Consider the following 27561-nt stretch of genomic DNA (forward strand, 5'->3'; position numbering starts at 1 on the left):
TACACAGGGCAATGGCGGAGCTTACACAGGGCAATGGCGGAGCTTACACAGGGCAATGGCAGAGCTTACACAGGGCAATGGCGGAGCTTACACAGTTCAATGGCGGAGCTTACACAGTTCAATGGCGGAGCTTACACAGGGCAATGGTGGAGCTTACACAGGGCAATGGGGGAGCTTACACAGGGCAATGGGGGAGCTCACACAGGGCAATGGCAGAGCTCACACAGGGCAATGGCGGAGCTTACAAAGAGCAATGGCGGAGCTTACAAAGAGCAATGGCGGAGCTTACAAAGAGCAATGGCAGAGCTTACAAAGAGCAATGGCGGAGCTTACACAGGGCAATGCCAGAGCTTACACAGGGCAATGGCGGAGCTTACATAGGGCAATAGCAGAGCTTATACAGGGCAATTGTGGAGCTTACACAAGGCAATGGCGGAGCTTACACAGGGCAATGGTGGAGCTTACACAGGGCAATGCCAGGCCCTCCTCCAGTGGCAGTTTTCCTGCCGGTAGGTCACATGTTCCTCCATACCCAGAAGGTGGGGGCACAAGGGTTGAGGTGTGAACTTTAAAGGAGCCCTGTCAATTTGGGTAACATTTGGTAACACTCTGGCACTAACTCTGTGTTTGGCCTGTACTTCTTTGATGGAATTTAATAGTTTTCTTTATGGCCCCTTTACCTTGTATTCCTGACTAATCAACACCAAGGGGATTCCCACCTTATTCTGATAGTTCCAGGAATTTCCTTTACCAGGTGATGAAGCGCTCTGATCCCAATGTGTTGACCAATAATAAACCTTTTTTAAGGTCATAAAATCATGTGACCATTTGTGCCAATTGCCCCCTAATCTTACACCTAAGGGTAGAATAGCTGATGACCGAGTCACCCACCTACCATAGGACTGTAGGTAGGTCCCTCCCACCCAACACTTTCTTAAAGGAGAAATACCAATATAATGTATAGAACAGATCTAATAGAGATTCACATTTTCATACAGATTCACATCCCAATAACTATCGGCTTTCTCTTCATTCTCTAGGGATCGGCCCTCAGCCCGTATTGTGGTGTCAGGGCCCTCGGGGGCCAGGTGTGGAATGTGAGTATTAGTGGCGTGACTCATCATGGATACCTGCAGGTGGGGGGGTTGGGTTGCACGTCTGACATTCTTTCCAGCTTGAAGATGGCGGCGCGTTGCTGGGCGTTGGTGGTGGATTCTCTGGTGTTCCCGGTCACCATGGAACAATGAAAAGAAGAAGGCGAAGGAGATTCAAATTACATGTGTCACTGAATCTCCAACAATGGGACCACTGGATATCAATCACCTTTTAGATTGTAAGCTCTTCGGGGCAGGGTCCTCTCCTCCTCCTGGGCCACTGTCTGTATCTGTCTGCCTATTTATTGTACAGCGCTGCGTAACATGTTGGTGATATATAAACACTGTTTAATAATCATGCCTGGTAATCGGATGCAGAAAATGCATCAGATGCAAAATATATGCAAATTGGACTGACTTGTAGAGTTGTATGGTCTCAGCTTTAAGCCTATTCAATTTGCATGACATTTGCATAAATGTCATATTTTCTGCATCTCATTACCATCTCTCTATGTGACCCATTAGGTCATAAAACTCCACAAACAGCTCTCCGGCTTAATTCTTTATGGATCTTCACTTTCTCCTAATTTCTGTTTGTATGACGTCCAGAGCTGTCCACTCTGGGAGTCCAGGCAGTCATGGACACGCCCCCTGGTGCTCGGGGGTGGGGTTATGATACCACCCATGCCTAATGTACTAGAAAGCAGTTATAGGACAGTGTCAGCATCAGGATGTGTGGTGAACCCTAAAGTCTGCCCCATGCCCAATTGAATAAATGACACCAATGGTCACATGACTGCAACTCTACCGCTATTTTTTGAAAATCAAAACTTTATTGTTTTTATATTTTACCTTTAACATCCCAATATTACTATGTTAAGCTGAAAGTATGGAGGCGGCCATATGGCGGCCATATTTGTTCATTACACACGCAGGTTCTGCTTCCTTCTCTGCAGTGCAACACCATGGCTGCGCTTTACTGCTCCCCCCACAATGTAAGTCTATGAGTCAGCTGACACACCGACCACAATGCACTCCCTAGCTGTCTGATATTTTATCTCGATGTGTTTGCAATGGACGTCTCCTATTGATCCCATTAGGTGTAGAGTTTTGTTTTATCTATGTATTCTGTGCAAGAAATCTGTTGATCCTGCCTGAACACCAATCAGCTGGTAACTTCCTGTGCTATCTCTGTGAATTACAGAAATCTTTACTCTTATGGAGAAATGAACAGGAGGTCTGTAGTCCTGTGCTAGGGTGACACCGCCATTACTTCATGGATATAGCACAGTGAGTGTTGTCACCCTAGGACAGGAAGAATGTTTCTGGCAGGATCAAGGGAAAAATGCAGATCAGAAGATCTTGCTTCCTGATGACTGGTAATGACTACGCTTGTGTCTCCCAAAAGGTCCAGTATGGCCTGGAGGAACACAATTAGGAGACAGTTGTCACCTCGTAACAGGAAGTGACTGAACATGGCAGGATCAGCAAGGCTTATTTTATTGAAGATTCAAATTTTTTGATATTTTTGATGGGTAGTGACCACACTGGCTGCATGCTTGTCCCCATCCACGTCCCAGCTGCTCCGTCATCTCTTCTATGTAGGTGACACAAACACAGATCGATGTCAGTAGATTGTTCCATGCAGAGTGATGAATGTGGTTTTTCCGGTCTCACCTGTTTATTGATCCACATCTGCCAGTGAAACTTACTTTGCAGCTTTTCTGTTTCCTGGAAAGTTGTCACCCGTGTCCTGACTCCAACAACCATCACCCTCCCTTTCTGCTGTGCACCCAATGGGGATAATAAAGTTGTAAGAGGAGCCCGGTGGGTGGAGTCAGACCCAACTTCTTGTATGACCTCTGCCTACCTGGAGCCGCCCACCACTGTGTCCTGGCTCCACCCATTATATTTTAAAGGGGAACCCCTCATAATGGGCACACCAGGGGTACAGACCTGGAAAGGGACCCTTATTACAGCTTGGTGGGTAAGTAGGCAGCACACTCACCTTGCAGCAGCCAGGAATAAAAGGAGATTTTGGAGTGACAAAACTCACCACCATTCTGTATCTATGAGCAGTGTTGTCACCCTAGGGTGAAATCACAGAACACCTCCCCCTCTGAGCTTCAGAACAACCCCCCCCCCCCCCCCTGAGCTTCCTATCATAAGCAGGAGGGGGGGCGCTGTAGTGCTCAATTAGCTAAAAACGATGTAAATGGGTAAGGGTGCAGCAGGGAAAGCTGTAGACAATCTGATTGTAGAATGGGACAGGCCGCCTGATTGGATACAATTTATTTACCAGGATTTTTATAGCGCCAACATATTACGCAGCGCTGTACATTAGATAGGGGTTGCAAATGACAGACAGATACAGACACAGGAGGAGGAGAGGACCCTGACCAGAAGAGCTTACACAGACATGTGGGGGATAGGGATCTCCTTCACTGCAGAGTTGTTGGGGATTGCATGAAGATTGTACAGCCAAATTGTAATGTGTGTGGCTGCCAGCACACGTCAGGTCCAGATCTGCAGGGGGATCGAGTGATCCCGCACGGCTCCATGCAGGTAGCACTTTGTCCCGGGATCTTTAGGAAGCGGCGTCTGCAGATTTGATAGCTGGCGGCAGTGAGCGGCCCCGGATGCCCACCCAGTGATGTCTGCTGGCTGATTTCTCATATTGAGAAGTTTCCTCCTCCTCATGTCTGATGAGGAAATAAAATCCACAAATCTGCTCCTCGTTGTCACAAGGACGCTGCAGGAAAACCAACTGAGAGATACGAAATGAACATTTGGGGGCTCTGAAGTCTTTATATTCTGGGGTCATTTCCATCCTCAGTCCTCAGGAATAAAATTAGGGGGTCAGACACAATCCTAATCCTAAGAATTGTGGTGTATGGAAACCTGAAACATTTCTCATCATCCTCATCCTCATTCGCCTCCTCCTCATCATCATCATCATCATCGTTATCACCATCCTCCCAATCATCCTCATCATCGCCATCATCATCCTCCCCATCATTTGCATCATCCTCCCCATCATCTTCACCCTCCTCCCCATCCTCCTCATCATAATCTTCATCCTCCCCATCATTGTCAACATCATCCCACCCATCATCCTCATCCTCCCCCTCTTACTCATCATCGTCAGCATCTTGCCCATCATCATCATCATCCTCCCTCCCATCATCCTCATCATCCTCATCCTTGTCATCATCATCCTCCTCCTCATTATCATCATCCTCCCCATCATCATTCTTCCCATCATCATCATCCTATTCTTCCCATCATCATCATCTTCCCTCCCATCATCCTCATCATTCTCATCCTTGTCATCATCATCCTCCTCCTCATTATCATCATCCTCCCCATTATCATTCTTCCCATCATCCTCATCCTCCTCCCCATCTTCCTCATCATAATCATCATCCTCCTCCCCATCATTCTCATCATTGTCATCATAATCCCCCATCCTCATTATCATCCTCCTCCCCATCATCACCATTGTCATCATCATCCTCATTATCTTCCTCATTGTCATCATCATTTTCATTGTCGTTATCAGAGTGCAATGTGATGTCATACTAACTGAAGCCACTGAAGGGGGAATTGCAACTTTAAAATAATTCTGTCTCAGTTTTTTATTGCCGTCCTAAAGGTTCTCACTTCCCTTCCTCACTTTACCAAGCTGACAACGCTAAGCCCGGCCTCACAATGAGAAGCAGCGTAGTCAACGGGTCATATGTGAGTTCCATCAGCTCAATGACCTACATGATAAACCCTACAGGCAGCCAATGGTCAGCTGATGGAGCTCATACAACAGGCTTACATCGTTGCTGCTAACTGCAATGCAATGGCTTAGCGTTGTCAGCCTGCAACAGTAAATGGTATCACTGGTATACACTTTGCAATAGAGCCATAAAAATAATTTGCTGCTAATATTAATAAACAGTGAGACGTGATGTCAGACATACCAAAAAAAAACAGATCAAAATATGTATGTTGTGTGTTCACAGATGATTTCTGTCTCCCCCTAGAGGTAAGTCTGGCACAGTGCTATGTATCTGCTGCCACCTGCAGGTTGGAGGGAGAGCTGCAGTGAAAAAAAATGAATCTGACATTTTATTATTAATTTGTATTTTGTCATTTTGAAATGAAATGTAAAGAGATGAAAATAAAAAAAACAAACCCGCTTCCTTCTTTTCCCCATAGTGGTACAAACAGTAGTGTAGACCCAGGGGCCCAACCACTGGGACTTCCCAACACCCCAGACACCATCACAGGATTTAAAGCTCATTTCCAGCTAATAATGGGCAGGGCCATGCATAGAGTATATAACCCGACAGAGCTTCTAACTCATCCACCTTCTATCAAAAACAGGAAAAATTTTGACGAAGCCACTCCATAACCTATAAATAATATACAATCAAAAGGAGCAATGAGGACCCCAGAGATGTCAATCTGAATATTTTTTGAGTTTATTAGGTTTATATTACAGAAAATCTATTTCTAACGGCAAACAACAAATACAATACAGAGCTGCTGATTCTTCCATCATGTGTATTTACCCCAAATGTATCCATAGCCAGAGGGGAAAATTCCTCTTCCTGTTATGTCCTCATACCAGGAAGTTAAGGGAATTCTTCCAATGGGAACACCTTGGTTAGACTTCCTCTCACTTCCTGGTACAGGTTCCAACCACTGAAGCATCTGGCTACAGGTAAACTTTAATCTACCATCATTATATGTCACCTTCATTGGCCAATCAGTCTTATAAGATGATTTCTGATTGGATATTTGGTTAAGCTGCCCTTGGCACGCCATCAGTAAGCTTTTATACAAAGATCGAAGTACAGAATTCTTACAGATGAACTATTGATCTCTTCAATATAAATTAGGTATAGCAGGATATATGGAGTGAGAATACAGGTGGAGAAATACAAAGATCAGAAATATTGTACAGTCACTGATATTTATAGCTCTACACAATAATGTCCATATAGTGGGGGGGGGTGTATGGGCTTGTTTAAAAAAGCGGAGCCAGAGTAAACTGACTACACACATCACAATCTGATTGTACAATCTCCATCAAATATATCAACAACCATAAAGGGCTGGGTACAAAGTGAAAGGAGTGAGAAAGCCCAACTTTAGACTCTCCAACAAAATTTATCAACTCCATGCACCAGTATCTATCTCTCACGATTTACCGGTATATATTTTTAAATGCCTTTTGGTTGGTCACATGACACTCAGAATCCATGTGTTTCCCTCCGAAAACTCATCAAACTGAGGACATCTAGTGGTGAAATATATGTACTGCAAGCAAAATCATCAAAGAAGAGATGAGTAGTGCATTGTGAGCTGGCTGGGGTCCATATTGGTTTTTACATATTTGCTCAGTGTTCGGCATTATGGATGGCCCGCATATCTTATAGTTTGGGAGGATCTGGAGGAGATTGTAAAATCTGTCTGCAATGCGTCTGGCCAACGTAAAGGTTATATTTAGCTGGTGATGGCTGAATGGTGTGATGGCGGAAAGATCAATAAATGTGATCTGACCACCTGCAGGAAAGTGTCTCGATCGTTTACAGTTACTTTTCCTTTACATTCATTGTTTAAAATAGAATAGAATAGAATAGAATAAGGCCGGATCAAGGTTCATTGCAAATTTCCTATAATAGTTACATAATACAGGCTGTATTGAGGTGTATATATCCACCCAAAACAAGTGAGATCTAAAGAGGGGCAATCCCTCCAAATCAGGGGTGATTGCAAAGTATGGTTGCTAGTAAATGTAAAGAAGATTGAATAGAGATTGTACAATCAGATTGTTGGGTGTGTGACCAGCATCATTCAAAAAAGTCCAAGTTCCGCCACTAAATGGTCTGTCCTATGGTAGGTGGGTCACTCACTATGGTAGGGTATTCTCCATATAAATTATACATTGTAACATTTGGTCTGTGCCCGCCCCCTACAGCATGTCACATGACTGACAGCCCCACTAACCAGTCACAAGGGAAGCTCATAAGATACATTTGTAACATGTTGAAGCTGTGCCCTCCCCCTCCACTATGTCCTAGTGATTGACAGCCAAGCTCACCTATCACAATTGGTAGGATGAACTGATCAGCCAGGACATGCAAGAGGGAGGTTGCTCCATATACCTCATTTTTTAAAATCGCATTTCAGATGCAAAAAGTTCTTAGCAGAATGATATAAGTATCAATGGCTAACTCAAGTCCTTGTACACAGCAATAACTAGGGATGATCAAACTTCAGAATCTGCCCGGGTAATTAAAAAACTTCAGAATGCACATTGGTTAAGGGGATGAGACAGATAATTGGGAATGCTTTGGGTCAAGTTAATGTAATAAAGGATCTGGTTCAGGTCTATGACCCTATTAGCAAAATTTGCCCTCATTTCCTGTTTCTGTAACACTCAAAAAATCGGGGGTTCAAATTTCAGCAGGGACAGCAAAAAAAAAAAAAAACATATTTAACATTTACTTACTCTACTAAACTTAATGAGATTTTGTAAAATGTGCCTATTGGAGAGATTCTCATCACTTACGGTAAAATCTCTCCGATCTCTCCTAGCTCTGCCCACCTACTATAAGTAGCCATTGACTTTGTGGCAGTAGAGCAAATCTGGGAACTCAAATGGTTTGACTTCATTAGGGGAGTACTGGAGGGATATTGGAAGCTAGTGTTGCCAGAAATCATTATCATGTTCTTTTAATGGAAATCTTTAATTTTGGCCTTGTTTTGAGTCACAAAAGTTGGACCTTCTTGTAATTTCCAGAAATTCAGCCAATCTGGGTCTGTCCATTCAGGTTTGATCATCCATAGCATTACAACAATTGTTATCAGCCACGATAGGGAAGCTTTTTTAGACTCCATTCCCTAAAAGTTCTTGTTCCATAGGAGGACCTGGAAACTCCTCTTCTGGTTCTGAAGGTTCCTGAGAAGCATCTTCCATCAATGGTGTCTTCTCTTCCTCTTTGCCCAGCTTTTCTCCTTCATTGGTTTCAGCCTTCTCTTCAGATTTTACTTCATCCATCTCAACCATGGAATCCGGCTTCTTCTCCCCAAAGGTGGTCATCTCTTGCTCCTTCACAGTCGCCATTCCAGTGCCAGCTCTTCCATTTTCTACCATTGCCGGATCTTCAGCTGGTCTTCCCTCTCCGAGCTGAGGAACTTGGCCTGCCCACACGTTCTGTCCAGCGCCTTTTCTGCTTTGGGTTCGAAATGAGCCACTTCTCTTCTTCTTCCGCAGCAGGAAGAAAATCATGGTGGCCAAGAGAAGGATTAAAATGCAAATAATGACGATTATTAAAATCATTCGACGCATATCTATATCCTTTTTTTGATCGGATGTCCCATTTTTTTTAGGAGTTACGTCCTTGCTGGTCTCTTGGCCAGGACGTTTGGTGGTGGAAGAATCCCCTAATCTTGAAGTTGGCTCTTCTCCAACAGTCATGTCCGTTACATTTCCAATGTCGTGTCTTTCATCATCGGTAGTGACTGTTTCAGTTTGGGAAGTTGGTGGATTGGTAACACCGTGGTCCACTACAGGAATCCTCGACCCATAAATTGGTTGGTTGGTTGGTTCATCAGTTGTGGTTGCATCTTCAGACCTTGTTGATGGATCATGTAACCCCTTGGTTAAAGTTGTGTTGAACAAATCTTTCTTAACCTCAATGTCGTTCATGGTAGTGGCAGATGAAGCCACATTATTGGGTCCAGTTGTTGGCTCTGGGGAGTTGAACAATTCTTTCAGTGACTCCGGGACATTAGGCACTGCACTTGAAGCCTGGGTCTCAGCCTCCAAAGGTTGAACTGGTGGTGAGTCAGTAGATGTTTCTTGCAAAGTTTCCAAAGGCTGGCTGGTCTCCTCGTAGGTAGTTGTCAGCTCAGTTAAATTTTGGGAAACTGAACATGATGCCAGCAGAAGGAGAAGTGCACTGATCAGGTGACAACGCCCCATCATTCTTTCTCCAAGGAGCTCTCCTCAGTCACTTCCCAGACTGATCACACGGAGGGTTCTGAAACAAAAATAGACAAAAATCAACCAATTCTTTCAAGGAACGTTTAAATTAGGAGGAACGTGGTCTGTTGACGATGAACATTTACAGACTAATTTTGCATTACTAATAATTGACTAAATTTATAATATCCATCATCCTAAAATTTCACCAAAATGTTACAATTTTTCTAAATTAATTTGGTGTCAATTGCAAATTCAATAACTAGACTGTAATCTGTTGAAATATATCTATTCTGTATTCCTAATCTGAAGCTAGAATCCTATTGAGACATGGTTGTGAAGAGTGGGGGAGCCGTCGTACTTGTGCTGTAGGGCCCAATCACACATCTTTAGGTCTTTATGACAAGATTTATAACGTGAATGATAATGTAAAGACCGGGAAAAAATTAGCAACATTTGCTGGTGAGGCCTTGTTATTCTCTTTCTCCATCTTCCCTCCCTATCAGAAAGCTGCAGGTCTCCCCTGTGCCACAAAAGTTAGGCAACTTCCTGCAAGATGTGAATGTCCGTTACAAAGAAACTGTTTGGGTGAATATGGGGGGTGCAATAATAAACCGCAGAACATAAATTTCAGGATGTCATGGCCTTGAATTTTTAATTTCAACGGATTTGGCAGCTCCAGAGGCTTATCAGGGCTGAATATATTACTATGTGGGGGTGTTAATATGGGGAACATTATCTAGATAGCTAGAAAGAATATGGCTTACTGTCTCCCCCGGTAAAGCTGATAATGGGTAATCACGTACAGCAGCATTGCTTCCAGGAAATATAGGGGTGTGTAGTGCCAACCTGGTTGAGTTTTGTGGTGACTTGGCATCGTGATCAGGGATGAGTCATATGGGGAGAAGAAGAGGTGGCCGCTTGGGTGCTCATGGGGAAGAAAGGGGAGGGTGAGCACAACATGTCCATTTTACCTTGGGTTCTATTGGACCTTGACTCAGCACTGAGCTTAAAATACATTTTAAAAATGTGTTGAATAGGAATTTAGGGGTCATTTTTATAAAATATTAGAATTGACACTGGATTACCTTTTGGTCATTATTCACCCAAAATCTGTTCAATGATAAATGAAGAATATTTTCCCAATTTAATAATGTGCACTTGTGCAACTTTCATTATTATAAGACATTTTCTGGACTCCCCTCCCCAATTTCCTGTATTGGATTTGGTGACATTTGCCCACCATCTGCTGGCCAATGAATTTTCTGGAAAGGGGAATGCTGTTGATTGACAAAGCCAATGGGATATTTGGATTCAATGGGTGATGCCCCATCAATTGTTATTAATAGACCCCTTTCTGTTTCATCCAAGTCCCTAAACCCACCAAAATGAAGTCATGAAAGGTCACGTCACCTCTCGGCCATCATTTTTAGTGAGTTGGGAGATTTGAAAAGAATCATCAAAGGTCTCCACTAAAATCACAATCATAAAATCACAAATCTACTGTCTGTGCCTGAACAGACTCAGTTATAAAGAACCCAATTTTTATAAATAATGTACTGGACTGGGGGCACGATGGCCAATACCCAGTGCAGAGCTGACTGGTGCATTTCTGCATTTGTTCATTGAATTGTTCCCCTTTCTGTAAAAAAAAGAGAAATTGGTGACTATATATGAACAGAACTAGGAACAAACCTAGAGTCCCCACCGATAGGCATAGGACTTGTGTGAGAACTAATTCTTGATCCTGAGACCACAAGCCAAGAAACTGGTCAACAGCAAGGTGCAAATGAACCACTATTTATTTACCCCCAAGGACCCCAGATGGGATACCAAGCTGTGCTTAGGGTAGATTTACAATCTTGTGCACCATCCCATTGCTGAGTTCCCAGGTCTGTACACCTGTTGTGCCCATTATGAAGGGGTCCTGACACCTTTGTGTTGAGTTCCCGGGTCTGTACACCTGTTTCCTGACACCTTTGTGTTGAGTTCCCGGGTCTGTACACCTTTTGTGCCCATTATGAAGGGCTCCAGCCATCCTTGTGTTGAGTTTCTGGGTCTGTACACATGAAGCCCGGGGCTGACTCAGCCTGCCATGCTTCTCCCATACTGAAAATATCAATTTTGGGTACATTGACCTGCTTTGCCCAATATGAAGGGCTTCTGCCATCCCTGTGCTGAGTTCCCAGGTCTGTAGACCTGTTATGCCCATTATAAAAGGCTATAAAAATGCTCACTTCTATTATTTTAGAAGACCACACATGTTGTAAGTGTGCTGGGATGGCAAAAAGGTATAGAAGAAGAGCTTCTTAATTGGCTTCAAGAGATTTGGGCAGCCAGTGGTTGGTTCAGCCCACCTTTTTCCACCACACCCAGTATAACCCTTTAAGATGGACTGAGCTTTTCATGTACTCCTAAATATTGGGCTATACTGTCACATGTGGTTTTCATGAACAGACATGTGAGGATTTCACTCTCCAGGAACGTTCTACAGATCTGAAAATGTTCCTGCTTCTGCCTGCTGATAAATAAGCCATAAATCTTCCACTTTTCCGATGGCTTTAGACCTATTTCAGGGTCAATGTACCCAAAACTGATATTTTCAGTATAGGAGTAGCTGATTCAGCCCCGGGCTCCTTGCAGGATACTTCAACAATAGGATGTCCCCACCACAATTCAGATCTGTTGTCCACCCGGAAATGTCTCCATAATTCCGCCAATCGCCATAAGAGATGATGGCTAAGTGGGGCTCCTGATTCCAATGTAAGGATTCAGAAAAACACCCCCTGCATGCAATCTTTGGTTACAATAAGTCATTTTTAGTCCTTTGACTCATCTTGTAAGAAAGTCATCAACAGCATCCTTTATATCCCTGTTGGTAACAAGCAAAATTCTTTGTTCACTGAGACTTTAAATTGGTGGGGAGCCCATGAGCAGAGCAGGACCCACGGTACAATGATTTCCCTCATAATGGGCACAGCACATGTGCCAAGCGGCAAACTTCTTGCATGGATGGTGGAGACCCCTTCATAATGAGCACAACAGGTGTACAGACTTGGGAACTTAGAGCGGGGATGGCGGGAGCCCTTCATAATGGGCACAACAGGTGTACAGACTTAGGAACCTAGAGTGGGGATGGTGGGAGCCCTTCATAAGGGGCACAACAGGTGTACAGACTTAGGAACCTAGAGTGGGGATGGTGGGAGCCCTTCATAATGGGCACAACAGGTGTACAGACTTAGGAACCTAGAGTGGGGATGGTGGGAGCCCTTCATAATGGGCACAACAGGTGTACAGACTTAGGAACCTAGAGTGGGGATGGTGGGAGCCCTTCATAATGGGCACAACAGGTGTACAGACTTGAGAACTTAGAGCGGTGATGGCAGGAGCCCTTCCTAATGGGCACAGTAGGTGTACAAACCCCAGGAACTCAGCTTACGAATGCTGGGAACCCCTAATAATGGGCACAGCAGACCTGGGTACACAAATCTAACTAATAGAGAGCTCCCCAGAGGTAGAAGTAATTGGGGGACTCACGCTTCTGAATCCACCAAAATCTGGAATAAAACTGATATTGGACATCTACAGAATTCCAATACGTCTACGATTTCTGTCTTGTTACCCAAGAAGGAGAAGCATGCCCAAACAGTAAAAAAATAGAACTTATCTAAAGAACAAAGGTGATTGGCACATGGAGCCCCTTACCTGCAGTCTGCTCCTCTACACCGTCCAGTTCTTCTGTCTCCACCCTGCGGGTTCCCAGGCTGTGCCGCGCGATGAATGTCACAATATGGTTTGCTTATCATCACTTCCTGCAGAAGTTGAGCAGACTGGTGGTTGACACATTCTCTCTCTCTCTCTTCCTATCTTTGCTCATTTCCTTCTTGCAGTTACCGCAATATTTTACTGACGTCTCCCCATCGACAGACAGCTTCAGTCTACTGTTATATGGCACCCAAATATTCATTAATAATTATGATTATAATGACCCCTTCATCAACATTGACCTCCTGACCAATGGCTTGGGACATGGAAAGAAATGTTGTCTGAGATATCGGTGCTGCCTGGTATGGTGGTCCGACACATGGGACCAGTTTATTAAGATCTGCTCCATCATTTCTAACTGTCAATCTGGGGGAGATTCCAGTATTCCCATCCATCTTTTACCTTCTCCAAAATATAAAATACATAGAAAACCTAGCAGAGGTGGTGGGAGTCCCTTATTAAGACCTGAGATCTCCGAAGAGGTGGGAGCCTCTCCATATTGTAAACATGGATTGCTTCAGCAATTCTGGAACAGAATCATTATGCTGCATGTATGCAAAAAGCAGAGTAGTGGGAGGGGCTCAGAAGCTCCTCCCACTACAGGCTGCCTGTAGATAAACTACAAGGTGGGTGGCGACAAGACCAGTCACCCTTCACATGAAGAGAGAGCAGCAGTGTTTGGTCTGTAATACAGGAAGTGTCACACAGGATGACTGCACAGATCCAAAGAAATACACAAAGCTCATTAAGATTGTCGTAAGAATTCTCATAGCCCTTGTATGTAAACAGCTTGTCCCAGAATCCCATGCTTTTTATTGGACCCAACATGTCCAATCAGCTCACATCATATACTCCTTATTTAAAAAAAAATCTCACTGCTATCTTTTAAATATAAACTTGTTATTAAACTTTTTGGTTCTTCCTTCCTCTTTTATTTTTCTCGTAACTATCAATCTCCAAAACCACCAGACCACCCTTCCGGGGTGCCTCCTTGTTTTCTGTATTGCGGTCTGACGGTGCAGATTGCATTTAGCTCATTGATCTGCATTTAGGTTTCGTCCATAAGCAGACATTATTGCCCGGCTCCTTTTTACCCAACTTGAACAGGAAGTAGATTTCTTTTCCACTTCCTGTCTACAGATTTGGCATTTTTGGGTGTCGCTGTTGGAAAATAACGAGTGTGGAAAATCATAGTCAGAGACAAAGAGATAAAAGTTAAAATACTAAAAATGACTAAAACAAGAACTGCTACTGGGAGCTATTCTTAGATTTGTAATTCATAGACCGGCGAAGCGTTCAGTGATATGTAAAGTCCTCATTATTATCATTTCCAGGCACATTAAACCCCCATCATCCAGAATGGTTTTTTACATTTGTGTCAATTTTGTACCCAAAGGTTTGCCCGATGCCCCTCAATCCATGCCAGCAATCTGCACTGATGGCACCAATACAACATTCATGGTCACCGAATGAGTTCCTGCTAAATTCATTTGACCATTGACGTGTGTGTGATGGCCAACTAAAATTGACAGATGAAAGCAGACATAGGTAGGTGCAAGGTGTGCCACTGCACAAGGGCCCTGTATCCCATTTAGTAACAAGGCACCCCCATGGGGGGTCCAAGTTAATGCTTCTCAGGGGCCCACTGTCGGCAACGTCCACCACTGCCAATGTATGTCCAAGATCATATGTGGACAAGAAGCCCAGTAAAGAGTTGTGACATGGATACGTCACTCCTCCATTACAGTTTAGTTTTTGTTCCTGGTGTTTGGTATATCAACGGACAATCGATTCGATCAATGGCGCCTATGCATCTAGCCGATTGATCACCACTGTGATCAATCCCTTTCAGTGCGATCATAATGAGAAAGACGAGTCATTGTTTTAATAGGAGACCTGTAGAAAATATCACCATAGAATTCACCACCAGTGAACTTTTAGAGGAATCAACCGGAAGTATAATTCATAAATAGAGCCCTGTGACTGGTTCCTTTATTTGCTGTGCATTGGAAGCTAAAGTCTACAATCGCCACATGCTTGGTATAGCTTTTCCCACCAGCACCACCGCCATATTCACCTTCTGCAACATTCAGTTAGAAATGCAGCTCAAGATGGGCAAATGCAGGCCAGTTGGTGTTTCCAAAATCAATTGGATTATAAATACATCAAAAAGTCAGCAAACAGTATAAATAGCAAAGATGTTGGGAAATCACAATGGGAAAAAATAGGCAAAACTTAATAGAATTGGGAACCGATAACAAAAGCGATTCCCAGATTTGCCAATTCCATCATTTCCATCAATACCATGGTTTTCATTATTTCCATCATCTTTTTCATCTTCATCAGTCCCATTTTTTATCATTTCCCTCTAATATTTCCATCACTCCTATAATCCCCATCAATTTTATAATTTCCATCATTACCAACATCTTCATTATATCCATTATTCTTATTATACCCAGCATTCTCATTATTCTCATCATTTCCATTAACCCCATCATTTTCGTTCCTATTGTTTTCATCATTTCCCTCTATTATTTCCATCATTCTTATAATCCCCATAAATCCTATCATTGTCATCACTCCCATTGTTTCCATGTTCCCCACCATTCATCATCATCCCCCATTATTACCATCACCCTCATCTTCACCATTCTCATTATTGTCTTCAATCCCATCATTGTCATCATCCTCATCATTCCCATTGTTTCCATGATCCCCACCATTGTCATCATGCTCCATTATTCTCCTCACCCTCATCATTCCCATTTTTACTCATTCCCATCGCTTCCATGATCCCCACCATTCTTATCATGCCCCATTATTCCCATCACCCTCATCATTCCCATTATTGTCATCAATCCCATCATTGCCATCATCCTCATCATTCCCATTGTTTCCATGATCCCCACCATTTTCATCATCCCCTATTATTCCCATCATCCTCATCATTCCCATTACTCCTATTATCCTCAATATTCCCATTATTACTCATTCCCATAACTTCCATGATCCCCACCAATCTTATCATCCCCCAATATTCCCATCACCCCCATCATCCCCATTGTTTTCATGATCTCTAAAATCTTCATTTCCACCATTTTCATCACCCCCAATCATTTCCATCCTCACCATCATCTTCATTATTCCCATTATTCTTATTATCCCTATCCATCATTTCCATTATTTTCTTCATTCTTGTCATCTCCATCATTTTTATCATTTCCCTCTATTATTCCCATCATTCCTGTAATCCTTATCAATCATATCATTTACATCATTCTCATCTCTCATGGCCATCATTCCCATTGTTTTCATTAGCCCTATCATTCCTATATTCTTCATTCCCATCACTCCTATCATCCCCATCATTCCCATTATTTCCATTATTATCATCCTTTTCATCATGTATATTATTCCTATAAACCTTATCAATCCCATCATTATCATCACTCCCATAACTTTTTCCATTATCCCCGTCATTCTCATCTTTACCATTATCCCCATAATCTGCATTCCCACCATTGTCATCACCCCCATCATTCCCATTACCCCCATTATCATTAGAATCCCCATCATCCCCATTTTTACATTTTCCAGAATATAAAATACATATAAAACCTGCTAGAGATGGCGGGAGTCCCTCATATTACGCACAGACCTGGGAACTCTGTGCAGGGCAAGTGGAAGTCCCTCATACTGGATGCAGCAGGTGTACAGACCAAAGAACAAATCCACATTGAAGATATGGATTGATTTTGCAATTCCAGATATTACCTTGAAAATGTAACAGAACCATCATTGTGCATCATTGAACCATCATATGCAGGCAGCAGCTTCTCCCATCATTCCCTATAACCCCATCATTCCCATTGTAGTCGTGACCCCAATCATTCTCATCATTACCATAATCTACATACCCTTTATTCCCACCATTCTCATCACCCCCCATCATTGCTGTCACCCTCTTCAACATTATTATCCCCATCATTCACATCAGTTCCATTATTTTCATCACCCCCATCATCTTTATTCTCATTATTTACATAATGTCTATAATCTCCATCAATCCCATCATCCCTATCTTTTCCATGTTCCCCACTTTTAGCATCCATTCATCATTCCCATAATTCTCATCACCCTAATCCTCACTATTCACTGACACATTCAAGTTCCTCATTGCTGTTTTTTTATTGCTGAATTTATATGAAATGCAAGAAAAATACTACGAGAAAAAAAATATTTGAGAATATAATATTTTAAACTTTAAACACCGAATTACCAACGTTTAGGAAAAGCAAAAAAGACACCGACACCTCAACATGGCGTACATGGACTTTATTCAACATAACAGATGATTCACAGGAAAGTGTCAATCGAATCACGTGTCAATTCAGAGGTCAAACATTCATACTGTACCATGGATATTTAATTCTATTAACCGCCCCACTCCCAATGGATGAGTTCTGAACTTTTCAAAAGCTATTTATAAAACAAGGAATCTAACATTCCCCCAAACATTCTCTGGTGGGAATCAAATACTGCCATTAAAACACATGGACGCGGTAGATTACCACTAGGGAATGTTTCATAAATAGAGCTCAATGAGTCTGATTTACTAAAGGAGTAGAACTTCTATTGACCAATCAGATGACAAGCAAGTTCCTAATTTCCTTTCTCTGCACACAATTGGTTATTGAAAGTGAAACCAGCCACAAGTGAAAATTCTCTGGTCCTTTAATAACCCCAAAAAGTTACAATATGATTTTGATTTTGTGGTAAAACTAAAACAGACTCCTTCCCTGCCTCCGGTAGGGGTGGCGCCATCTTAGCCCAATCTTCTTCAATGTTTGGGATCTCTGGTTATGTACATTGGCTGGCCAGAACGATGGAATTCCTACACATAAGCATAAAATATCAATCATTTATGTGCACATGTGTAATTTAGCTCATTTATTCTGGTGCAAAAGCATGCTGGGAATTGAACATGTGTATTTGTTTGATTATTATGGCACTGATGCATGCTAAGAATGAATATTGGGCCACACATGCGCACAACAGTTCATTTATTCCTTCACTTAGTTATATCAAGGATGTACACTGAGTCGCACATGCGTATGGCAGGCCATTTATTCCTTCACTGGGGCATCTCAAGAACATATACTGAGTCACACATGCGTACGGCAGGCCATTTATTCCTTAACTTTGGCATATCAAAAAGGTACCAAGTTGCGCATGCGCACAGCAGTTCAATTATTCCTTCACTGGGGCATCTCAAGAACATATAATGAGCTGCACATGCGCACAGAAGTTGATTCATTCACTTATCAAGAATGTAAATTAAGCTGTGGATGACAGTTCTTTTTTTCTGTAGTTCCTGTAATGGGTTTATTCATTCTGCCACCAAAGCATGAAAGGAAAACTGCCATTGGGTTGAATATTCCTACACCAAGAATGCGCATGGGATTACACATGTGCATCTCAGCGTATGTCCAAAAGAAGACTTATATTCTCTGTTGTCTTCCTGAAATCAAAAAGTTCTTCCTTAGACGACTGCAGAGGGCCCAAAGAAAATGTGATGGGAGTGCGGGGACTTCCCCCTACACTGAGAAGTCTGACAACCCAGGAAATACACAACAAATCATTCTCAGAAAATGAGGCTGCTAGTTCGGGTCAGTATTGAGGCGCAGGTAATATCTCTTTCTGGAACAGACAGATCCTTAGAGTTCCGTTCCTAGTAAATTCAAAAAGTTTCAAAAATGTAATCTGGGCAGCCTTGTGATTGGCCCCCAAGTTTTAGGTGCCAGTGGAGGACATCGGCCATCCCTGCATAGTCTAGAGAGGGACCCCAGCCTTCAGGCCTCACACGGCTGTGGCGTTACTGCGCCACCAGAACTCCCCCAGGTCTTGTAGGGTCACCCGTGGCTGCCTGGCGGTGATCTCCTCCCAGTCCGGGGCAAAGGCTGGAATCAGGAGTGGATTCCGGGCAGGTTCCTCGCTCAGTAGTAACGTGGATTGGCTGTGGGAGATCGGAGGGGAGGCCCACAACTCTATGGCCGAGGGAGCCGTCGGTATGACCCTGTTGGGCCGGGACCTCTGGGACATCCGGGAGACTTTGAAGGACAGTATGAGGCAGGTGATCATGAAGGTGGCGGTAAACAACGCCAGGGATAGCAAGGCAATAATACACTGACTGCAAGGCTGAGGAAGCAACAGCGTGTCTGCAGCGGTGGGTACGACCCCAGGGATGGTGGGAACGACGGCCATGGTTATGGAGCCTGGAATAGGGGACACAGAATGAGAAATGTTAAAGAAATAAACTCAGCAAATAAAGAAACACATGGGCCAACACTGACAATGCTAGTCACCTGGCTGTAATATAAAACCAACTGTGAGTGGTGTTGGTGGATTCTGCTCACAGAATGCTGCAAGCGACATTCTTTTTAAGATAAAAACACATTCACCAGAGAATGTTTGCTGAATGATTCACTGCTTCATAAAGAGACTTCTAAATGAAATAAACTGAACTTCCCCAATATACGTCCCCTTTCCAGTTAGAGAAAAAACAAAAAAAGCACATAAAAGATACAAATAATAAAACTCTATATATAAATTGCTCTTTTATTACAGCTCAGCGTCTCTGTGATCTCCTAACAGACACATTGCAGCGAGCTGTCCCCGGGTGTCACTGCCTGTACAGTGTCCGCTCAATTCTGAGCACTCATTATTGCGGTGCAGCTCAGGAGGTGACACAGGGTCACTGCTCGCATGCCGTGGTGCAGCTCGCCTATTGCTATAAAAAATATTTGTACAGAATACACAAATAATGAAAAATAATTATCATACCGTGTCGGGTCCCCTTGTCTTTGCACCAGTGAAGATTCGGGGTAGGTTGTGGCGGAGGAGGAAATTGCATGGAAACCACAAAGTTCTGAGTAACAAAAACTTCCGTCATCAACACGAAACAATGCGAGAGGAAGTGTGACGCATGGGGCCCGGGTGGACCAGTCCCCATGCACCTGTTGCTTCATTGTAAATTGACCTGGTTCTGCTCGGGAGATTTGGGGAAAGAGCCATGGAACTGCAGTGGTGGGCGAGTCACATTAGCAGTTGCGGTGTTGCAAGGGGGGGTCTTTAGCACTGCAGGACCATGATTTACATGATTGGTGGTGGTGACCCTTAATGATGCCTCAACAACTTTTTTTTAACAATCTTAGTGCTGCTGATATCCTTGAACTCCTGGACTGACAGCAGACCATGTCCGAGCAAAGTGTGTCAGGGCTGCTGCTTGAAGTCTCCACCAGGGGGCGCAAATGACAATGTAGGCTCAGTTAGGAGACAGTTGTCCCTCAATATTAGGAAGGACCAGAACAAAGACCTTCATGGCAGGATTACCAAGGATTCTGAAAACAGTTGAAATTGTCTTAACTTGTGTGTATCCCCTCACTAAAGCCTTATTCATCCTGCAACTGCAGCCATAGTCAGTTACCCATGTGGTTTAAACATCGACTTCCACATTTTTTTTTTTTTACTTGCAACATGCTTCTGAAATAAATCTGATTTGTCCAGAAGACAACTCACTAGCACCTCCCCCTCTCCTTGTCATAGCCCCACCTCTTCTGGGAGTGTGTAATGCCCCATGCTAGTCTAGCTCCTCCCCCTCCATAGGCTTTTTAGTAGCTGCCAGGGGAATACTACGGAGGTCACATGACCCAAGATGGCCAACAGCTGCAGCAGAATCAGGAAATTTAAATGTCTACACCAGTCTCTACCTTTTTAACATGGGGACCCCTTGAAATAACTTTAAGGGCCTCAAAGAAACTCCCAGGCATAGTTATTATATCCACAGCTCACAGGATATTAGTGGAGTGGTGTTAATTTATAAAATAAGAGGCACATTGGGTCAATAAATTCACCTGCTGATCACACGTCTCGGGCACACTTCTCATGTCACGTGACTAATTAGCCCCTCCTGGATCTTATCCTAGACTACAGGACCAATCAGGGCCCACACTGTAAAGACTGATGAGGAACGGGGGAGTGGTTGAGTAGTATACTAAAAGAAGATTGGTGGGTGCAGACACTATTTCTTCTGATTTCAGTCCACAAATGGCTGAATGTTGTCCGGCCACAACAGGTAATTAGGAGAAGAGGATTTCCGGCAGAGCACGGTAAGTGAAAGGTACGGCAGTGCTGCCCATTTTTTATCACCCCCCCCCCACTTCCCCCAAAACAAAAATTGAAAAAGCAACTTTTTTTAAAATGAACATTTATTTCAAAATGTAGCAAATTACATAACTGGATGTTTCCGTCCGCCCGGCATTCTGCTTTGTGGCCCTCCGTTGTTTCTGTCGGGTGTCATGTGACCAAAGGCCCGCCCCCTTTTCAATAAAAAAGGACCACGTGACACGTCCGGTTTAAAAGGCAGGACTGAGTTTATTTTAGCTGCTGGATCCGACCAACAGTCTCCAAATAAATCCTGTAGATGCTAAATTCAAGTTTTCAGGGACTCGGGTTTTTCACATTTAGGAAAAAAAATAAACAGAAAAAAACAAAACAAAACCAAAAACACAATATTAACAAATCTCAAAACGATCATAATAAAATAAACACTTAATGGAAGAGGTAGATTATTGAATGGGTTTCAAACCATAGGTACAGTGATATATGTCATTCGCCCTAGCACACGTGATACACATCTGTACACAACTTTATAAGTTAAGAATCGGTGAAAAGAGGGAGAGAAAAAAAAAACGAAAAACAGTCAAGACGGAGCGTCCCTTCAAGCTGCCGGCTCCCAACTGGAGGCTGTGACAGGTCTGGCAGCGCAGGGGGGGTATTACAGTGTACCATCCAATTGCAATATTACCCGGTGACCACAAGATGGCAGCAACACAGCTATGCCTAGGAACCCAGCTTGTGGGTTGTTTTATAGCATAAAGTCTTCTGCTGCGGTATCATTCTGTGTCCACAAGACAGCTACACACGTCTGCATTATATTGCAGGAAGAGAGAAAAAGAAATCTTGCATTGCAACAGCGCTCAACATCCGCAAATTGTCAGCTATGCAGCTGCGTGTAAAATAGTTGTAGTGAGAGGCGCTTCATGGCAATGCCAACTAGTGACCACAAGATGGCAGCTGCAAAAATGCAAATGCCACAGATAGTAGATGGAATCATGTGACGACTGGACTCTGGGAAAAGCTCCTTTAACATTCCCCACTCTACCCTCCATTAAAATAAGCTATGAACAACCTAATTAACATAGGTTAGAAGCCCCGCTGCTGGAATACCCAAGGCAAATACCAATTGTGCCTTTCTGATGGCCTGCACATGACTGGGGTGCATACTACATCCAGGGCAATGACCCCTAATAACATTGACGTCAGCATCTAAGCCCTGGACGGTAACTCTATTTGGAGTTTAAAATTTAGAATTTTACTTACTCAAGTAGCAGCATTACAGGGAGGCAGTGCGCTCTACTGCAATACCAGTGTCCACTAGATGGCAGTCACTATGAACTTTTATGAGGTGTAAAAGTTTGCAATGAATGGGGTTTAAATCCCCCATTGTCCCATCACCCACTGTCCATAAGAATAGCAGCAATACAAGGTATAGTGAACTGAAAAGCATATCACTTAATGACCACAAGATGGCAGTCTGCCAGCGAGGGAGAAAGCCATGCTAACCTGCAGCCCAGACGACAACCAAACCACCATTGTTTTGGTGTGCAAGGAAAGCTAGTAGGATCCTTTCAACATCTTTCATCTAGATGATCACTTGGACCCAACTACCAGGAAGTTAACGCTAGCTAATGATGAAAAGATCACTCCTCTGTAACTGCAACTACAACAGAGTGCATTGTGGGCACTGCTGATTTATTGGAAAAGAAGAAATTCGGGAAAAAAATAAGGGGAGTGACAGAAGGGTCCAAACACAGACCAGCCCTCATTTCACAAAAGGCAGGCTGTCACTTTTTTCTAACACCAATAACTTCCATAGTGCAGCGCTCCACCAACATCCAGCTTTCTATACGCCTGGATCCTAGTCACCGGCTGAACAAGCACGAGGACACTTTATACAACAAAAAAAAGGTTAAAACACAACATATACGAAGTGATGCATTAGACGGGCAGAGTACGGAGTGCACCGTGTTGTTTTGGCTGTGTATATCAAACACTACAATGGACGCTACAATGTAGCGCACCCGCTATCAGGGGCTGATCTAAGGTAGGAGAGGCTCTGGTGAGGCAGTGATAGGGAGGGGTAGTTGGACAAGGCAGAGGAATCTCTGTATAGAAAATATTTACAGCATCCTTTATCCGTAATGACGTCCCTCAGCCAATCACTGCCACCCCCATTGGGACATGGGGGGAGGTAAGGAACCACACAGGATTCTGAGAATAAGATGAACAGTCCTTAGCTAGAACATTACAAAGCAGTACAGAGAGGAATGGGAAGAGCTTAAAAATAAAGGGAGGAGGCAGGGAAAGAGCAAGAGAACAGATTAGAGACGATCTCATGTACAGCAGTGGAAGGACAGTCGGGTACTTCATGCCGTGAACGGATAACAGCTGGAGCAGGTTCTCAGACTTTGTCCCCAATATTCGGAGCTCCAGGAGAATTCTGTTCATCTTTCTTCTTTCTTGGAAACTTTTGAGGAATGCCATGCCGTGGATCTGACAATGAAAAACACAAGAGGAAGTGAAGGGCTGGCCATAGAGTAATAGGGTCTGACTGAGTCTTAGTGACAGGGTACAGTAATGGGGTCTGACTTGGAGCTTGTTAGAAAAGGGTACGGTAATGGGGTCTAACTTGGGGCCTGAGTGACAAAGGGTACAGTAATGTGGTCTAACTTGGGGCCTTTGTAACAAAGGGTACAGTAATAGAGTCTAACTTGGGGCCTGAGTGACAAAGGGTACGGTAATGGGGTCTAGCTTGGGGCCTGAGTGACAAAGGGTACAGTAATGGGGTCTGCATGACAACCCAGGCTATGCAACAAGAATGGGACCACAATAAAATCTTTAAGACATGGCTACATGATCACAGTATAGGAGAGAACTTCATCTAATAAGAACCACAAATTAGAATCTGCATCTGAAGTTCAGCTTTAAGTTAAATCCACATACACATCTTTGCCTTTTCGTCCTCTATCCGCCTGCATTTCAGCTTTAAGGTAAAGACTAAAACATTTAAAAGGGTAAAGATACATCAGCATTACCATAATATAGCCCTGACAATCAGCATCAAGGAAAATGTCTTACCTGATAAAGGTCTTGAATGCTGCAGAATGGGGGTTAATACACAACGGGGGTCGTTTTCCCTGTTGTTGGTCTGTGATGAAGCGATGAACCAGCTCTGTTGACGGAAATAAATCTGAATGTGAATTTTTGCTCTGTAACCTTTGATTTCAACCCATGCAGAAGAAGCTAGTGGCCCCTCTCACCTTTGACCTGCCAGACGGAAGTGAGGCTCTTCTCATATGAGTCATCGAATCGGTCGGTGGCCGTGGGCTCAAAATCAGCAGTGTAGACTCGGCCAGACGACACGGAGTAGCAGCAGTGACACATACATGTGTGGTAACGGAGACGACCTTCTTCCAGGTAGGGGTGGGCCAAGGCATCCTTAGCCGAGATCCTCTTTGTCTGCAAGAAGATATCATTATCTTAGGACAAGCAGAAAAAAAAGATGGCTTTCTGAGGCTGGGGGATAGCAGCAGCTACATGGTTACCCTACCCATGGCACGCAGTTTGGAAACCACTAGGTTGAAGTATTGAGGAGCAGGCTGATGCCCTGGAAGTCATGGACAACTTACCGGATCAAACAGCAGCATTCGGCACAGGAGGTGAACAGCTTCATGGGTGGCTTCACCAGACAGCATATAAAGGACAGACAGAGACGGCTGACAAGAGATAGAAAAAAAAATTGAGCTAAAGAGGACCCGTTACCAACAAGCAGCACATCACTAAAGTAACATTGTTCTCCCAGTGTCGGCATTAATGTAAAGAACTGAATTCTACCAATTGGTTTCTTTAATGAACCAATAGACCCTCCAGCCTGCTGCAAACCATAATAAAAGCATTACCATAGCAAGCAGATTCAGCAGGACAGAAATAGAAAGGTCCCAGATTGGTTGCTATAGGCAATGCTCCCAACATAATTCACCACAGTTCCCATCTAATAAATTACCGGCTTGTGGGGTCCACGTAGGATGTGGGCTCTCGCTCCCTCGCAGGCGGATCGCATGGCAGTAAGAGGCGGAGTGCCCAGGAGGTCTGTGATCAGGTCCAGCTGGGAAAAGATGGGAGGTGGTCACATGACACAGAAAAGAGTAACGGGTTCACATGGACCATGCCCACCCAAATAACTGACATTACTATGTATAAAAAGGAAGACCGTCACCCTCCACTTCCCTGGAAGTGGGTTGGGAGAGAACCCTGATTGGCCAAATTGACTGTAAAAATGACATTCTAATGTAAATTAAGGCTGAATTCTGGTCACGGCACCCCACATACCTGCTGGATGGGGCTCTGGGCCTGGAACAGGATCCTTCTTCCCAGCAGCTCAGCAAAGATACAGCCCACGGACCAGATGTCAATAGCGTTTTGGTAATGTCGACTTCCCATGAGGATCTCCGGGGCCCGGTAGTATTGGGTCACCACTTCCTGGGTCATGTGCTGGGACTCATCCGGTTCTTCTACCCGAGCCAGACCAAAGTCACAGATCTGCACCACAACAGCAGAATAAAAAGAAGCAAATCAGTTACTGGGACAAAGATGGGTAAAAGCTGGTGACGACAAAAGATCTTAGGTAATAAGGACTGGAATGAAACTAGTACTGATTCCAAGATCTGTAAGTGGGTCGATGGCTAAAAGCACATCAGTGATGCAAAGCAGAGCCCTGGATGTCCCAACATGCTTTATATAATCATCCAGTTCCGATTGGCTGATTTAATTTGCAAATTATAGTTTTTAAAAAATGGATATAATTTTTGCCCTCTCTCACCTTCACTACTGCTTCTCAGGTATTGGGCCAATATGGATGAGTCAGGAGGGACTTTAGGTCCTATTTATATTAGGCTTGGAGGCTGTTACAGCCTCAAGGCCAGAAATATTTTTATGCCGGGTGGGTAGAAATTATAGGCGGGTGGCAGTCCCTGTATTGTGACCCAACTCTTCAGTAACCACCCAAAACCAGCCAAGTGCTTACTGAAAAGTGCCAGGTGGTGCGCCCAGCTAAAAGGGGCTGGGGAGAACACTGCAAGGTAAGTGAGCAAAGAATACCCCTCTAGACTTTCAGGTTTAAGTCTTTAACTGGGCACCACTTGGCTTCTAATAGCTCCAGATTCCAGCAAAAATTAGCTCTTGACTTTGTTACTACCCCCTTTTTTAGTTCTCAGCTCCTCCCCATTACATTCTCCCTTATATATATATGATAGAAATATCTCATAGTGGGCGTCACTCATAATGGACATAGGTGGTGTACAGACCCAGGAACCCAGCATAGGGACGGCAGGAGCCAATCATAATGGGCACAGCAGGCATACAGACCCGAGTACTCAGCACAGGGATGGTAAGAACCCTTTACAATGGCCACAGCAGGTGTACAGACCCAAGAATGGGATGGGGGGAGCCAATCATAATGCGCACAAAACGTGAACAGACCCGAGAACTCGGCACAGGGATGGTGGAGCCCCTCATAATGGGCATAGCAGCCGTACAGAACCAGGAACCCAGATACAAAAAGACACAAGATTTTACATCTATTCTTAGCACAGTTCTATATCTCATTGATCCCAGAAAGAGGGGTGGGGGGTGGTCCAATCGCACCTTGAGCACACAGTTGCTGTTGACCAATAAGTTTCCTGGCTTGATGTCTCTGTGCAGGATCCCAGCAGAATGTAAGTACTTCAGCCCTGCGGGGACAAAAAGGGTTAATCGTCAATTCAATGGGAAAAAAGGAAAGTCACCAAGCTGGCTCTGCTGTCTGAATTACAAGACTGGCTGCACAAAACAACTTTTTGGAATGCAATCACTTCCTGCCCATGCGGCACCCAATCTGTAGACAGGAAATCAGGACACACCAGTGTCCCCCTGGGCATGTCTGTATTTCATCATAATTACAATCAGGAGAAAAGCTCACTCCAGTTTGCAGGGCTTACCTCGCAGAATCTGGTACAGGAAGACCTTGATATGGTCGGCGCTGAGAGGCTGTGGGGACACGATCACCTTGTGCAGGTCGGTCTGCATCAGCTCTGTGATCACATATCTGAAAAGGCCAAAAGCTAAAGAACACAATAAATGTATTTACGTACGATGCATAAATGACACTGCAAGGACACGGATAATGGATTCCCACAAAGTTCTATGGGGTAACTAAAAAGAAAGCCCAAACTTCCCAGGAATAATATGTAAGGCTTTCATAGACAACGGAGAGTTAAGTCCTCCGACAATCTCTTCCATCCATCAGGGGTGCTATGGGTGGAGTCTTTGCAATCAGTTGCTGGTTTTGCATGCCTGCTGTGCCCCTGAGACAGGGACACCCAAAACTCAGAGTTGAGCAGGAACAGATCCAAGAACTATGGTGAAGCAGACCCTAATATAACCCCCAAGGATAGGTATGGATACACTAAGGATTGTTTCAGACCGACGGTGAGCAGCCATGGGATCAGCTGCGGTCCCAATCTCTCCAATTTAGGTGAACGGCAATTGCTGGGA

The 27561-nt window shown here is 43.9% G+C and overlaps 2 protein-coding genes and 1 long non-coding RNA gene across 3 annotated transcripts in view; all 3 read right to left on the reverse strand.

The window, feature by feature from the left end:
• Positions 1-5553: 5553 nt before the first annotated feature.
• On the reverse strand, positions 5554-12938 carry LOC140334909 (uncharacterized). Its single transcript, XM_072417186.1, has 2 exons — positions 12787-12938; positions 5554-9139 (listed from the first exon to the last, which is right to left on the reverse strand). The coding sequence occupies exon 2, from the start codon at positions 9082-9084 to the stop codon at positions 7984-7986; it is 1101 nt and encodes a 366-aa protein (XP_072273287.1). The 5' UTR covers positions 9085-9139; positions 12787-12938; the 3' UTR covers positions 5554-7983.
• Positions 12939-17169: 4231 nt separating this feature from the next.
• On the reverse strand, positions 17170-21067 carry LOC140334913 (uncharacterized). The gene is made up of 2 exons (XR_011921644.1): positions 19693-21067; positions 17170-19124 (listed from the first exon to the last, which is right to left on the reverse strand). It is a non-coding gene; the product is annotated as an uncharacterized lncRNA (long non-coding RNA).
• A 192-nt stretch (positions 21068-21259) lies between these two features.
• LOC140334911 (serine/threonine-protein kinase NLK2-like) overlaps positions 21260-27561 on the reverse strand; it is a gene marked incomplete in the record, with an annotated part of 9903 nt that continues 3601 nt past the window's right edge. The window contains 8 exon segments of the mRNA XM_072417188.1: positions 21260-23523; positions 24109-24202; positions 24291-24489; positions 24660-24746; positions 25034-25135; positions 25360-25569; positions 26674-26759; positions 27006-27112. Of these exon segments, the coding sequence (XP_072273289.1) occupies positions 23475-23523; positions 24109-24202; positions 24291-24489; positions 24660-24746; positions 25034-25135; positions 25360-25569; positions 26674-26759; positions 27006-27112 (934 nt within the window).

Source organism: Pyxicephalus adspersus, chromosome 7 (assembly GCF_032062135.1).
Source record: "Pyxicephalus adspersus chromosome 7, UCB_Pads_2.0, whole genome shotgun sequence".
Classification (NCBI taxonomy): Eukaryota; Metazoa; Chordata; class Amphibia; order Anura; family Pyxicephalidae; genus Pyxicephalus; species Pyxicephalus adspersus.

Coding starts and splice junctions, on each gene's coding strand:
- LOC140334909 (XM_072417186.1), bottom strand. CDS start 9,084: ATGATGGGGCGTTGTCACCTGATCAGTGCACTTCTCCTTCTGCTGGCA.